This window comes from Sturnus vulgaris, chromosome Z (assembly GCF_052056855.1).
Source record: "Sturnus vulgaris isolate bStuVul1 chromosome Z, bStuVul1.hap1, whole genome shotgun sequence".
Lineage (NCBI taxonomy): Eukaryota > Metazoa > Chordata > Aves > Passeriformes > Sturnidae > Sturnus > Sturnus vulgaris.
The window spans coordinates 61,280,338-61,294,592 of NC_142283.1; the positions used below are offsets into that span (position 1 = coordinate 61,280,338).

The 14,255-nt window shown below is 37.2% G+C and overlaps 1 protein-coding gene across 1 annotated transcript; it reads right to left on the reverse strand.

Annotated features, from left to right (window-relative positions):
• Positions 1-905: 905 nt before the first annotated feature.
• On the reverse strand, positions 906-14,253 carry PPWD1 (peptidylprolyl isomerase domain and WD repeat containing 1). The gene is made up of 11 exons (XM_014881407.2): positions 14,078-14,253; positions 12,657-12,759; positions 11,988-12,088; positions 10,622-10,742; positions 8,207-8,654; positions 7,437-7,627; positions 6,753-6,942; positions 5,611-5,792; positions 3,088-3,169; positions 2,334-2,516; positions 906-1,321 (listed from the first exon to the last, which is right to left on the reverse strand). The coding sequence occupies exons 1-11, from the start codon at positions 14,223-14,225 to the stop codon at positions 1,178-1,180; spliced, it is 1,893 nt and encodes a 630-aa protein (XP_014736893.1). The 5' UTR covers positions 14,226-14,253; the 3' UTR covers positions 906-1,177.
• Between the last annotated feature and the right edge of the window lie 2 nt (positions 14,254-14,255).

Genomic DNA, 14,255 nt, shown 5'->3' on the forward strand with positions numbered 1-14,255 from the left:
TGCTGTGTCCAGTTCTGGGCCTCTCAGTTCAGGCAGGACAGGGTCTGGAGCACAAGTCCTGTGAGGAGCAGCTGAGGAGAAAAGGAGGCTCAGGGGAGACCCTAGCCTTCTCTACAACTTCCTGAAAGGAAGATGTAGTGAGGTGGGTGTTGGTCTCTTCTCCCAGCTAACAAATGACAGGACAAGAGGAAATAGCCTCAGATTACCATTGGACATTAGGAAAAATTACATCACTGAAATGGGGTCTGGTATTGGAATAGAGAGCCCAGAGTAGTGGTGGAGTCACCATCCCTGGAAGTGTTCAAAAAATATGGAAAAACCTGGGGCCTGGTTTAACGGTAAAGATGGTGGTGTTGCTGCGTTAATGCTTAACGTACTGAGTTTACCAGGGTTTTTCAGCCTTAATGATGCTTTGATTCTGTTCTATAACTCCATCAGAAACAGCTGATGCAAAGTTTAGTTCAGATGATTATCACAGTTTAAAATAAATATTTCAGTAGAAGCAGTGAGATTTGTAGGATTTAGGCTAAAATGAAGCCAGAAAAAAAGACTCACTAGGCTAAAACAAAGAGAAAGCAAACGCTGAAAAAAAAAATCACTGGAAAAACCAAACAAATTGCAAAGGACTTTTTACATTGGCATTTTAACAGCTGATAATTGGTGCTGGACAGAGAAAACCTATATTCTTTAAAAATAGTTGTGTACATATAGGTGTATTACATTGTTTGCCTGTCATAGCAAACAGTACCATAACTTAATCTTTGATACACATAAAAAGGCTTGAGAAGTTCACTCAGTATTTCTGACCTTTTCCTTTGTCAAAGCTTTCAGTACTGTGAAACAGATTAATTATGTATGAAAGATGCAAATAAATGTGAAAAAGTTACAAACACTATTATGGGACATGGTGGGAGTTTTTATCTTTAATTTTTGCATAGAAGAGATGCAAGAAAGACAGTAGACTTTCTAAGAAACATGCAGATATTTTTACTTTAAAATACAAAGTTACCAGAAATTAGGGCACTTTAGGTACATTAAAAATAGTAGAACTGGTGATTGCTCTGTCTTGGTATTTGCTATATCTAGGAACTATAAAAAATGTTTGTTCCTCCTAGGTCCTTTTCTGGGTCCCACATGCTGTTTTTTTCTGTTTAAGCTGGAACCTTCAATGCCTGCCTTACTTCACTGTTATATTAATGATGCTGATATCCTCATAGGGCTTGTCAGTTTTGGGATTGACTTTGACGTTTGAGATTCTCTGAACGACTTCCATTCCTTTAGTCACCCGTCCAAACACACTGTGCTTGTTGTCAAGCCATGGCTGTTTGAGAGCACAGGAGAAAAAAAAAAAGCATATTAAAATAGAAAAAAGCAGCATGTAGGTTAGGTACCAAACCAAAAAGACACTAAATATACATGGATACATATTTTGTGTCCAGACTATAGAACCTAACACCCTGTAAATATTAGCATGCAAGTAAATACTAGAATGCACCTAACACATATTCATAGGCATTTGAACTTATCTTTTCAATTACTTTCTTAAAGTACTATAGAGGTCACATTCTAACAGTGCAGTAGCATTGTATAGTTTATTTTAAAGTATATTCTCAGTTCACAGAAATGTCGTTCCAGTCTCTCTATTTCATGGTATTTTCACAGAGGAATTTAAAGTGCCAGAATACTACCCACTTCAATACTCACATAGTATGCCCAATTTGAATATAGGCTCTCATACAACTTAATAAAAACTCAGAACTATGGTAGATGGCTGTTTTTTGAATTAGTTTGAAGTGCTGTAAGAATGCAATTTTTTTTAAGTGTTACTTTTAAGGATTTGGTTTTTATGTCTTAGATTCACATATCAAAATTTCTATTGTTGGCTCTGAACTTATACACAGATCAAATGAAACTTTCAAACCTGAACACTGGCTTCCTTATACAGCTACAATTAAGCAATAATAGAGACATCCTGGCACCACATCCAAATCCCAAATAATCTAAGTAATGCCTAGGCTTCTATCAAGTTTAAACCACTATTATTAACATAAGATACTCTAGTAATACATAATTGCAAACATACCTAGGAATTTTATACCACCCTCACTCCGTTTAAAGGTGAAAGGCCTCTTGATCACAACTCGCTTTTTTCTGATGGAAAATATTTCTATGTCTAAGGGACAATTTCAGTGAAGCCTACACACTACACATCGTGTGCATAATTTATTTGTAAAGTAAGTACTAATGTGTTCCTTTTCCCATAAGAAAAAAGTTGATTTTTTACTATCTAGGTAGCCTCTCAGGCCTTAAATTGAGCTTTTAGTATTACTTACAGTTGGCACTACTGTTATAAAAAACTGGGATCCATTGGTATTTGGTCCTGCATTAGCCATGCTGAGTGTGTATGGTCTGTCATGTCGTAAAGTTGAATGAAACTCATCTTCAAATTCTCCTCCCCAAATACTTTCACCTCCCATTCCTGTACCAGTTGGGTCACCAGTCTGAATCATGAAACCCTGCACAGAAATTATATGTTATCACATTATTGCATAGAATACATAACCAGAAGTGTTATATGCTAGGTGACATTTTTTCAAACTTACTTCAAATCTTTCAACAAAATGTGTTAAAATGAGTGTAAGGCAGAAAGCATTTAAGGCTTTTTTAAGTGTCTGTCAAGTACTTGTGAAAAAGCAAGGCTACTCACTATTCCTACTAGTGAAGGACAGAAACTCAACTATCTCTACCTTTTGCAAATTCTTTGGCTCTATCACTTGATTCTGGTGCAACAGAAATAAGAAGCCTTACAAGAAAGGCCTTCTGACATGAAGCAAACTTTTAATTCAAGCAGGACAGCTGAACTCATCTTTCAATTTTCAGTTTTCTGCTACCTTATCAGCTGCATAACAACTACTACAGCTAAGTAAGTGCTAAAGCTGTTTAGAACATCAGAGTTGTTCAGAATTCACAAGGAACTCTTAAAGCCACTCCAACAATCCTGTGTGCAAAAGGGAAATGGAAGTGTTAAGGACTGACCACCAGAGTACATTTTGTAAATTAACAAAAAATTAACATGTTGCAAGTTACCTTGATGATGCGGTGAATTATGTGTCCATTGTAGTAACCATTCCTGCTGTGCACACAGAAGTTTTCCACTGTTTTGGGGCACCTAAAATCATGTAACAGAAAACATAGGCTACAATATTTGTCTGGTGACAAGGCCATAAAGATTTCAGCTAGGTCTAAGACTCTTGTTGTATTGTGCAGTGTTTCACGACTCTGTAAGAAGGGATTTTACCAAATAAGGAACAAACAGTTCTCCACCTCCTTAAACCCCAAGCTGAAAACAAAAAGCTTGGGAAGTACAAAGCTGCATGATTACACAGAAAGGCAGCAACCATGTGGAGAGCACAGCGATGTTTAGCTGTTGCTGAGCAGGGCTTATGCATTGTTGAGGCCTTTTCTTCTCCTCATCCCACTCCACCAGAGAGGAGGCTGAGGCTGTAGAAGGAATTGAGAGGGGGCTTAGCTAAGACAGCTAAACCACAGGAATGCTCCACTGCACATATGGCATCATGTTCAGCATATAAAAAGCAGGGGACATGCAGAGTAATGGTGATTTACCTTCTCAAATACTCATGCCATGTGATGGAGCCCTCTCTTCTTGGAGATCTTTGGAACATCTGCCTGTCCATGTTCCTTGCTTTGCTGCTTGGGTGCATGCCTTTTGCTTTCCCTATCAAACTGCTTGCAAGTATTCTCACTCTTACTCTTCCAGTGGTCTCCCATTCCACCAAGGGGAATGTGAGCAAATGGTTCTGGGGGGGCTTAGTTGCTGGTTGGGGTTTAACCATGAGAGCCAGAAACCAAATCTGTCTCCTCAAGGCCTAGTTCAAGGCACCACTGACTACAGGTTCCCCAGCTTTCTATCTGCACTACTCATTTTGTTGATCAACTATGTTTGCTCCTTAAGCAGAAAGTTATTCACTCTTTTTCCTCTACACTTCTTTTAAGATGCACATGCAAAGGTGTCGAATGTTGCATGCAAGAAGTTAAAACGTAAAATTAAAATGTTTTATTACTACAGAACTTGCAGTCAGTAGAGTTAGTTGTTCTTTGAAACTACTCAGCAACATTGTTTGGTGAACAAATGGAATCCTTTTGTTGCTGGAATAAAAAGGGCCAACCACTTCACCTTTGTGATTTGATTTTTTTACTTCTGAGAGTTACTACCAAAGTGAATTTTTTTTATGACAGCTCTTCAGCTATTATAAAAATAATTAGCAGCCAGAGAAGATCTACACTGACAGGTTTACACAGTCATATATTTTCCCAAAAAAGGAGAAAAAGGCCAACTTGAGTCCACAGCTGTAGAGTTACTCTAACTCTGAAAAGGAACATTAGCTTGGGTTTTAGTGACACTCTAAGCTATCCTGTGAAAAAGAGCACAAATGGCATAACTAATGGAACAGACTAGATTATAGTACCAGTTCTTGCTGAGCAGTATACAGTCATTCACAACTTTATTTCACAACAAAATGACTGAAGAATTCAAGGGCGTACAGAGCCACATCCTATATGCTCTTCTTTAAAGTTTTAATCACATGAATGAGATTTTAAATTAAAGCTCAGATGGGAAAAAAAACTACAACAAGAAAGGACAAACCTAACAATAACCAACCCTAGTAAAGCTGTATTTAAAATTGCATACAGAACATTGCAATAAAGCACCTTGCAATACTGTGCATGCAGATATGACACATTACATGACAATTAAAAAGAATTAACATAGCTTGGCCTGTCACTCACTGGAAACACTGGTGAACACTGCAGGAAAAGTCTGGTAGCCCTAGAGAGTAGAACTGAGGTTGCCTTACCTGTGCCTCTGAGCAAACATGAATTTATTTTTGCAGAAACATGGAGTATATCTACATCATTTAGGTTTCTATGTATAGCAATATATTATATAAATTTCCTTTAAATAACAGAATATTTGCAATTTTTGCATCGCAAAGGAGAGAGGATGACACACTGATTTTAGCCATTGCCACGCATAAAACTTTTCAATTCTATGCCTGGTGTTGGATACGCATAAGACTAGTATTATATGCTTGTATAAATGTTATGTTGCTTTTAAAGGAGCTGCAATACCAAGGTGTAGTACACTTGCCACATTTGGAAGTTGCAACGACTATTCTTCTGGCTTGCACAGACCTGCTGCCAATTCACTGCTGCTGCCAACATCATCATTCTTTTTCAAGATCTATGCAAACAGCATTGCCTTAAATACAGAGCTTACACAGAAGAGTATCATGTCCAAGAACGAAAGTTAAGAAATATTCTCCCTGAACTAATAACTAAATAAACCCAAATACAATTTCAAAAACTCCTGTGCCCCAGACTGTTATTTAGACCTATTTTTACCCTACTTTATTTTTGTGTGTTGAGTCACATTCTTACCTTAGTGTATTAAGAAACTGTCAGGAAACGAAGACAGTAGAAAAAGGGAAAGAAAATAATTATTTCTAGAATACATCTTGGATACTGCAACCACAAGGGACAGAAGAAAGCAACAAAACCAAAACAATCAAAAAAACATCAAGTACATACTCAACAGGAAAAAGCTTGATATGAATATCTCCCATGCTTGTGTGGATGATGGCACTGTCTGACACTCTTTTGGGACCTTCTGCCTGAGTGGCTGCCATGACCTCTTCTTTAGAAGGTTTCTCATTAAATACATCTCTGTCAGAATCTGCACTCTTCGTGTCTTCTGGTTCACGTTTAGTAAACTGAAGCACAAAAGAACAGAAGGTTAATGGCTTCTTCCTTTTTCTGTCTTAAAATACACACTGCTCGGCAACCAACACATCAATGTTGTTATTCAACCTGCTGAACACCCAATTCAATTTGAAATGTACAAAGACAATTCCCAGACATCTATCCTTGCACTGCTATGCTGTTACCAGCATCTCCACAGTAACAAATTCCAGTAAAACTACATGCAAATCCAACTAACATTTAATAATCTGTTATATTTAAACTTTCCCCTTTACAACAGGAGTTTGCACTAGTTCAGCACATTTTCTTTAAAATGAAGTAGAGAATACCAGGCTGTTCTGCTATACTGACTAAATTGGCAGGTTTTATGCCAAAAAGATTAGCTGTGTTTTGTAGTTGTGCTACAAAGTTAAAATAAACTCTCTTATTCCAATACTGCATTAATATGAAACTATAGAAACCCGGGAAATTTAATGCATAACAAACAGTACCAATCTCTAACTTCTATGGCTAGGACATCTCAAATCAGCTACTAACAACTGTGAAATTGCTTGTCTGTTTGGTTCCATCTCACCCAGAAATCTAACTGTGAACAGGAAGATGACTCTTGCTTTCTTGGTTGCCTATAATGTCCTTACTGTTATCAAGTCCTGATTCTGGTCTGAATTTTTTTTCTTTCTTATGCAGTTACTTATTGTTCCTTTCTAAAATCTGGTTATTTCTTAAAATGTTCTTACTTAGGGTTTTTTTTTTCCAACGAGGACAATAGGATATCATAGGGTAATAAAAATTTATGAAAAAAATTACACCTGTTTCCAGTTAATTTATATACTGGCAATATAAAGGGGCTCCTTTGTAAAATCTGCATTTGCAACTACAAAAAGCACTAGAATAGTGCAAAGAGAAAAACAAAAAATAATGTAGAGAAATCAAGACAAGAATGGAGCTATTTAAATAGAAACCACACACACCATGTAAAACCTGTTTTTTTTAAAAGCTGTGCAGATTACTGTTGGATCTGCCTGAATATTCTGGAGAACAGGATTTTCAGATGCCTTCATCTCTATAGTGATTGCTGCACGATGTTTCTTTGCTACTCCTTGGAACAAAGCCAGCTGCATCATTCTGATGTTCTCTTGTTTTCCCAAGATACGAATACACCTGAAGTATAAGATGTAAAGAGGTGTAATGTTTAGCTGCTCACAGTCAGAGAATGTCTCCTTTCTGACTGTAGGATTCAGAGCAAAATTTCAAAATCCTCTCAAAATAATTATTTACTAATCGTTTTTATGTTTCTCTGTTTAAACATGCTACCTTAATTTACCAGTCAGTGTCCTTATGCAATAAAATCCCAGCTAAATGATCCACCTTTACTTTACATTATCCCATCCAGTTAGCCAGAGATTGATTAATTACACAATTTTTAATACACGTCTTTGCCATGTTCTCTCCTCATTTGTCTAAGCCCTAATCAGCAGTGACTTTTTACAAAGAATGGGAGTATTTTCTCTACAGTGTAATGTAAGGCTCTCAAATAACAATACAAAAAGATTGGACACCTCCACAGTCATATCAAGTTTTAAATATGCTCTAAATTTGACTGAATAAAGACTTTGAAAGAGAAATTTATCTCGATGTGTGTCACTGGAGCTTACCTGTTAGTCTCTACATTTATGACCTTAATGCCCAACATTGTTCCATAGAGAACGAAGTGTCCAGTTTCATCAAAAATTATATTAATTAATCTTACTGCATCCACTTTCTCCAGCTCACGCTCAACTGCCATACGTCGGCCAAACTCCATGTCAGGCAGTTGCTGTCTCATCTGCTGAAGTTCAGTAAACATCTACAAAAAACCCCCAGCACTACATATTAACATACTTCAAACTTTTTATTCAGTAAAACACTGATTTACATGATTAGAAAATACTGAATTCAAGTGAGATTGCTCCACTCAAACTTAACTGAAGGATTTAAGTAAATACGAGTAATACACTCTTAATTTTAATGATACAATAAGCACGTTGTAGGACTAGGCTTAAGCATACGAAAGTGCACAGTTGTCTATAAAATTCTTTAGAAGATAATGAATTTAATTCATTATTATGATGTTACTTGCAATGGGCATTTTCCACCATCTTCCACAATTGCTTTCTAGTTAAAAGTAATCTAGCAGCATGAAAACACAAATGAAAATCAACAACTCAGTTTCACTATGTAGGCAAAATAAACCAGTAGGAATTAATTTTGGGGCAAAGCAATCTAAGAGACAAACAAGAGAACACAGAAGGCCTTTTTTGCAAGAAAAATATGGGAAAGAAGCTTGCCTTTAGAAATAAATGATAGCTTAGGTGAATGTGCTGGCAAACAAATTCAAGTAAGTAGAGAAAACATTTCAAAGAAGGAGAAACAAGACAAAACTCACACTCAGAGATTCATCAAAGACTCTCATGAGCTTTCCCGTCAGAAAACGAAAAATTCTAACTTTTCTGTCTGACCCTAGAGTGGCCATTTTCTTGCCATCAGGTGAAAAACTTATACTGGATGGGTAAGCCTTGCATTTAGCAAATTCGTAGAGATCAGTATCCGTTTTATACTCCCAGTTCACGTTCTTGGGAAATTTATACTCATGAGGAGTACCAGTCCAGTACTCAATCATTCCGGACTTGTCAGAAGACACAACTGCTTTGTAGACAGGGTTCAGGCGTATCTGAGTAAGTGGGGACATATGGAGTTTATCAAAAATATGAAGTGGCTGGTTATTTCCTCGTCCATCATATATGAATATTTTTCCTGTGCTTTTCTCAGATGTTGCAACAGAAGATATGGCATCTCCAGGGCAATATACCCATTCACATTGGCCAGGGTGGTAGCTACAGCAAAGAGTAGAAAGGAAAAAAAATTTAAAAATAAGTAAGGAATGGTTTTAATTAAGTAAGAGTCAAGTTATGCTGTAAACTGGAAATCAAATATCAGAAGCAAATTTTAAACTTCATTTACTAGTGTGGCTTATACGTATCTTGCTAATATTCAACATATTATAGAAAAGCTTTACCAAGAAATACCATTCAGTGTAAGACAACCAATTTCTGTTCTTCCCATATTGTTTTGTAAAGAGGCTATGATAGTCAAGGTAGAAAGTGGGTAGTAAAGGAGGAATTTGGACAGAAATCCAGATAGAAAGCCTAAGTGGCATTAATAAATAGCACTCGCCTTGTATGAATCAATACCACTTCTCCTCCATCTGTCAAGTAAGTAATGACTCAGTAGAAATGAAGGCAACTGCACCTCTGCCATACGCTTATGGAAAAGTTCAACTAGATCTTGCCAGAAAAAACCCCACAAAACCACAAAATCTCCAAGAAGTGATACAAACAAAATTAGGACTATCTCCCTATATTCAGTAAGGGTTGTGAGTGCATTTAAGAAGGAACTCATTTGCTACTTGCAAAAGCATAACCTACAAATAAGACAAGTCAGAGATATAATAATAGAGTCAATAATATAAGTTATGTCTGTTTTAAAGTCTGTAAGCAAAGATTCTGAAAACTAAAACTGAAACGAAATGGCAAACATCCAAAAAATGATGCATTCTCTATAGGAAACTCATGTTTAGTATCCTTTTGCAAATCAAACTAACAGAAACTGATGGATTGATGATACTCTGACATTATGATAGACACCAATATTTGGATTTACAATGTCTGTCAGTAAACAGAAACAAAACTTCATCTCAGGCTCATTAGAAAGAACAGGATCAAATAAATAAATATGAAGTTTCTACAGAAATAACCAATCTTCTCCATATCATAGATGACAGCATAAAGCATGGAGATTTGCACAGAGCCACAGTGTATAGATTAGTTAGAACTGGAAAGCTCTGAAGATCAGGGGTGCTTTTTGGAATATTATTTTATTTTTCTATAATTTTACCAATTATGTAGTAACAGTACAGGGCTGCTATGTTAAAAATAACAGCAAAACCAAAAAGATTAAGCTTAATTTTCCAGAACAAGAGGGAATCAATTCCTATAGGTGAAGTACATTATGCGGAGGATGATACTGAAACTACAACAAACATAGCAGATAGCATATGCTTTTATTAGATGTTCCTATGTAAAAGCTTTTTTCCCTAACTTTATATTTCTATTCAGTTCCAAAATTAACGAATACATCATAGACTATGAAGAATATGTTTTCCAATCCTAAAAGGCTTGTGGAGAAATCAGGATTTCTACTGTTCTTGATGCAGCATTCATTGATCCTCCAGCTCTTCACATCCACCTTTTTAGCAGTGGGAGTTTTTTCTCTGGCATTGTTATAATGCCAGTAACATCCATTACTGTTTCTCCTAGATCCTTTAGCTACATACTGTGTAACTACAAAATGCTACAAGACTAAAGAAAACAATAATATAGCTTCTAGTGGAAAAAGGAACTTTTATCCCTATGACAACAAGACAATACATACGGGCCAAATCCCTTCTCTAATGGAACTACTAATAGACTGTAATTTTTAAATTCAGTGCCAAACAACAGAAAGAAATCATGCTTAGCTAAATACTCAAAGATACCCCACATCTTTGTGGATAATATTTAACACCGAGGAAGCTTCTTTCCTATTCCACTCTTGTACTGCTGCAGTAGCAATTTTTTCTATTCAGTCAGGCAGTCTCTAGCCATTGGATTAATTTCAGACAATGCAATTTACTCAACTTCATCTGACTGGGGAATGGGGGAAGGGGAAGAATGCAAGAAACCCAAATTACTGGCTTATCTCTTAGCAAAACAACCCCCACTGTTAATCTCAAATGAACATTTCCAAGAACTAAGTAACTTACCCAAGTTTCAGCATGTTGATCATGTCAAAGTTGACTACATCAAACACCTTCATTGCTTTGTCATCTCCAACTGAACAGAATAATGCTCCCTCTGAACTAACAGCAATACTCTCAATAACACCTGTGAAATAAGTTGAGGTACTATTAAGAAATAGAAAGGACATCCTGCATTCCAGTTTTACACAGGGAAAACATACAGAAGTTTAAACCTGTTTCCCAACTGTTTTGCCACCTTTTCCATTTAAAACTCTACTGGGCTTCAATAAAATACTTAAAAAAAAAAAATTCACAAAACAAAACAACACTTTATAGCCTTTCAGTGTTTAGACTCAGGTATGTTGTAATGAACAATTTACCAAAAATATAGTAGAAGATTGTAAGGGCAGTAAGTTCAGTTTAAAATGTTGTAACGATTTTCGAAAATTGAGAACATTATGATAGGGTAAACATCATGTGCTCTTCAGCTTTTATCTCTCAACAGAGTAAAAGCAGCAGAACTCTACAAACTATTACACCCACAATACTCAAAACTATTCTGCAATTGAACCTTCCATAAAGTTCTCAAAATGCTGATTTTCACATGGTAGGTTTTGTTACCACTTTTTTCTTCTATATATAACAAGAAGCTGATAGTTAAGATCAAAAACAGACTTTAACATTCCTTGTAACTCTGAAAGGAAACCATACTTTTACTACCTATTACTAAATATTTTTCTTACTGTAACATTCTGCATTTCAAAACGGATCTTTTTCCTTCAGGCATATCATAATTTCTAACACCATTGAGAACATAATTTTCTGTCCAGCCTGTTTAATGCTTAGCATAGTGGCATAGTGTTGAAAAGCTTTGTGTACTTATTAGCTCAGAAAATAGGGTTAAAGTTCCTCATTATTGCAAATCGTTTGACAATTATAACAATAATGCAGAATTTACAGTTAGTTATTCCAAATGAAAGTAACTATTTTTTCCCGGCACTATAAGGGAAAAAATAAGACTGAGGTATCCTTATTTAAAGCAATATGTTTTTAAACTTCTCTGAATTTTATGAACACTTTTATGTATCTTGTTCACTTTTGTCCCAGATATTCTCCCCACAAGCAAGGCACAAGGCAATGCAAAGGCTGCAGGGGATCTGTGCAAGCAGAGTCCCACATGTTTCATTTTCATTCTATCCCTGCTAGAGCTTGAGAGCAAAATTTAACAGGACAGAGGAATAAAAGGAAGATTGCTAGATATCCTTTAATCTCTGACTGCACTAAAGGAACACCAGAATCTCTCTCTCTGTTTGCACTCTCTCTTCAAACAACAAAGAGCAATGGAGAGGAAAGAGTGACGTCCTTTAAATAAGAAAGAGTAACTTCTCACCCAAGTGACTTCGGAAGTGTTTAACAAACTCAATCCCTTCTTCTATTTTCTTCCAGAATTTTACATGTCCATCATGACTGGCTGTTATGATAAAATCTGTCCTACAATTACAAAAGAAAAATAAAACCAAGAAAACAGATGCACACATTACGCACCTTCCCACTGGTCAGTAATTTGTACTAGAATTAACACTGTGCAGAGAACAAAATCTCCAGAAACTACTATGACAGTTTGTCTGGATAGGTACTATAACTCTTGGAAAAACCAAACAGGTATTTTAGTGCATTCTGGATTAATCTATGAAAAGTCATAGTCTAAACGGAAGAAACATATAACACTATTCTTTTTGAATATGTAAATATAACTCCTATTTTACATCTTGTTTCACAGTAGTTACTATGTGTATGTATGTGTATGTGTGTGTGTGTGTGTGTGTGTGATTTCTGCAGTTCTGGTGAATGGTATTTTTTCAGAGGGAGTAAATCAATCTTATTCCTGTATTTCCCGAATATTTTAGCAAGGATTTTAAGACCCTCCTTTAGCCTATAAAAACAACTTATATCTTGCTTCTAGGTAAGCCACTTAGTTTTTTAAAAAAGCCCACTACCCTTTAAAAACCACCTCAGGACACTTTAACTTTCCAATACAACGGAAAATAAAAATACTTACTTTGTACATGCTACGTGTGTAATAACATCTCTGTGCATGTAACTGCGTTCATACATCGAAGCCGATGGTAGATTTTCAAGATAAACATGTTCGAATTCAAGAACTACACGGAATAAAAAGAAAAATCTGGATTTTTTTCCCCCATGAAGTTACATCTACATTTTGTTCTCTTCTACTTATCTTGGTATTGCTTTTTCATATTTCAGCCAAAAATACGCAGGATTTTATGCAAACATAATTAAAGTGCTTTTAGCTCCAGCTTTGTACTCAGACTTACACATTTTCCATGGACTAAAGCCACTCAAATGCTGCATATTGCTCCTCCCTTTTAAAGCAATTGCTACCGTGTCTTACTGTTTCAAAAAAAAACCAAAATCAATTAACAGCTTTTAAGTTACCAACAGAAAACAGAAGGTCAACTGAACCCCATTTTACTGTAAAACCACATGTATCCCTGCTGTTTATACGAGATCCGTGGTCCCACACACGTAGTCTGCAGTCTAAATGTAGTCTAAATTCTAAGGACTGGTATCTGTCTATTTCATTGCATAACTGGCTGACCTAAAATAATCTGATTTTGCATTTTGTTTCTGATTTTTAGATCCTACTTGTTAACACCCGTGCAACAGTATTTTTTACTGAACTTGCATGTTTACATCTGCTGAATATCGTTTCCTTTACTTAAAGAAAACTTAAAGCAATACCCAGAGAGCTGGTAGTTGCTGCACACATCAACACCACATGCCAAAATACAGCCTAGAGGCTTCTCATGATGCTACAACTTAAGGCAGTGATTATCTCCACATCTGTAAACAGCACAGCTTCAGCCTGCACAGAAGGGCTCTTACCATGAAAGTGTCCTCCAAAGGAAACAAAAGTCTTAGAATAGTAGAATATTAAGGGGCTAGAATTAGTCTTAAATACCACCTAGTCCCAAGCCCCCTCCTACTTGACCAAGTTGCCCAAAGCCTTATTCAGCCTGGCTTTGAACACTGCCAGGGTTGGTGCACCCAAAAAATCACTGGTCAACCTCACAGTAAAGAATATTTTCCTTACAGCTGACCTGAATTCCTCTTCTTTCAATTTGCACCAATTAGTCTTGGTGCTATCACTACAGTTCCTGTGGAAGGGTCCGAATCCGGTTTACTAGCAAATCCTTTTAGATACTGGAACGCTGCTATGAGGTCTCCACGTAACCTCTTCTCCAGACTGAACGACCACAACTTTCTCAGCACCTGGCACCCTGTAACTATGCACCTGAAGGCTTTCCCCCAGTATGCTCATTTTACATAAAGACAGCTTCAGGATACGGGCTCCCGATAGCTGCCCCCAACCCCGCGGCTGCTCCCGCCCGGCAGGGCCTGGAGGCGATCCTACCGCACCGACCCCAAGTCGGGGCAGAGCTCCGTTCCTTCCCTTACCTCTCCTCTTCTTCGTCTGCGCGGCCTCCCCCGGGAGCGGGCCGACCCAACGCTCTTCCTCATCCTCCTCGTCCGCTGCCGCCGGATCCCCGCCGTCCGCCTCCTCCTCCGGCACCTTTCGCTTGCGCTCGGGCTCGCCGGACGCCATGGTGTCAACGTCACTGCGCCGCGCCGGGCG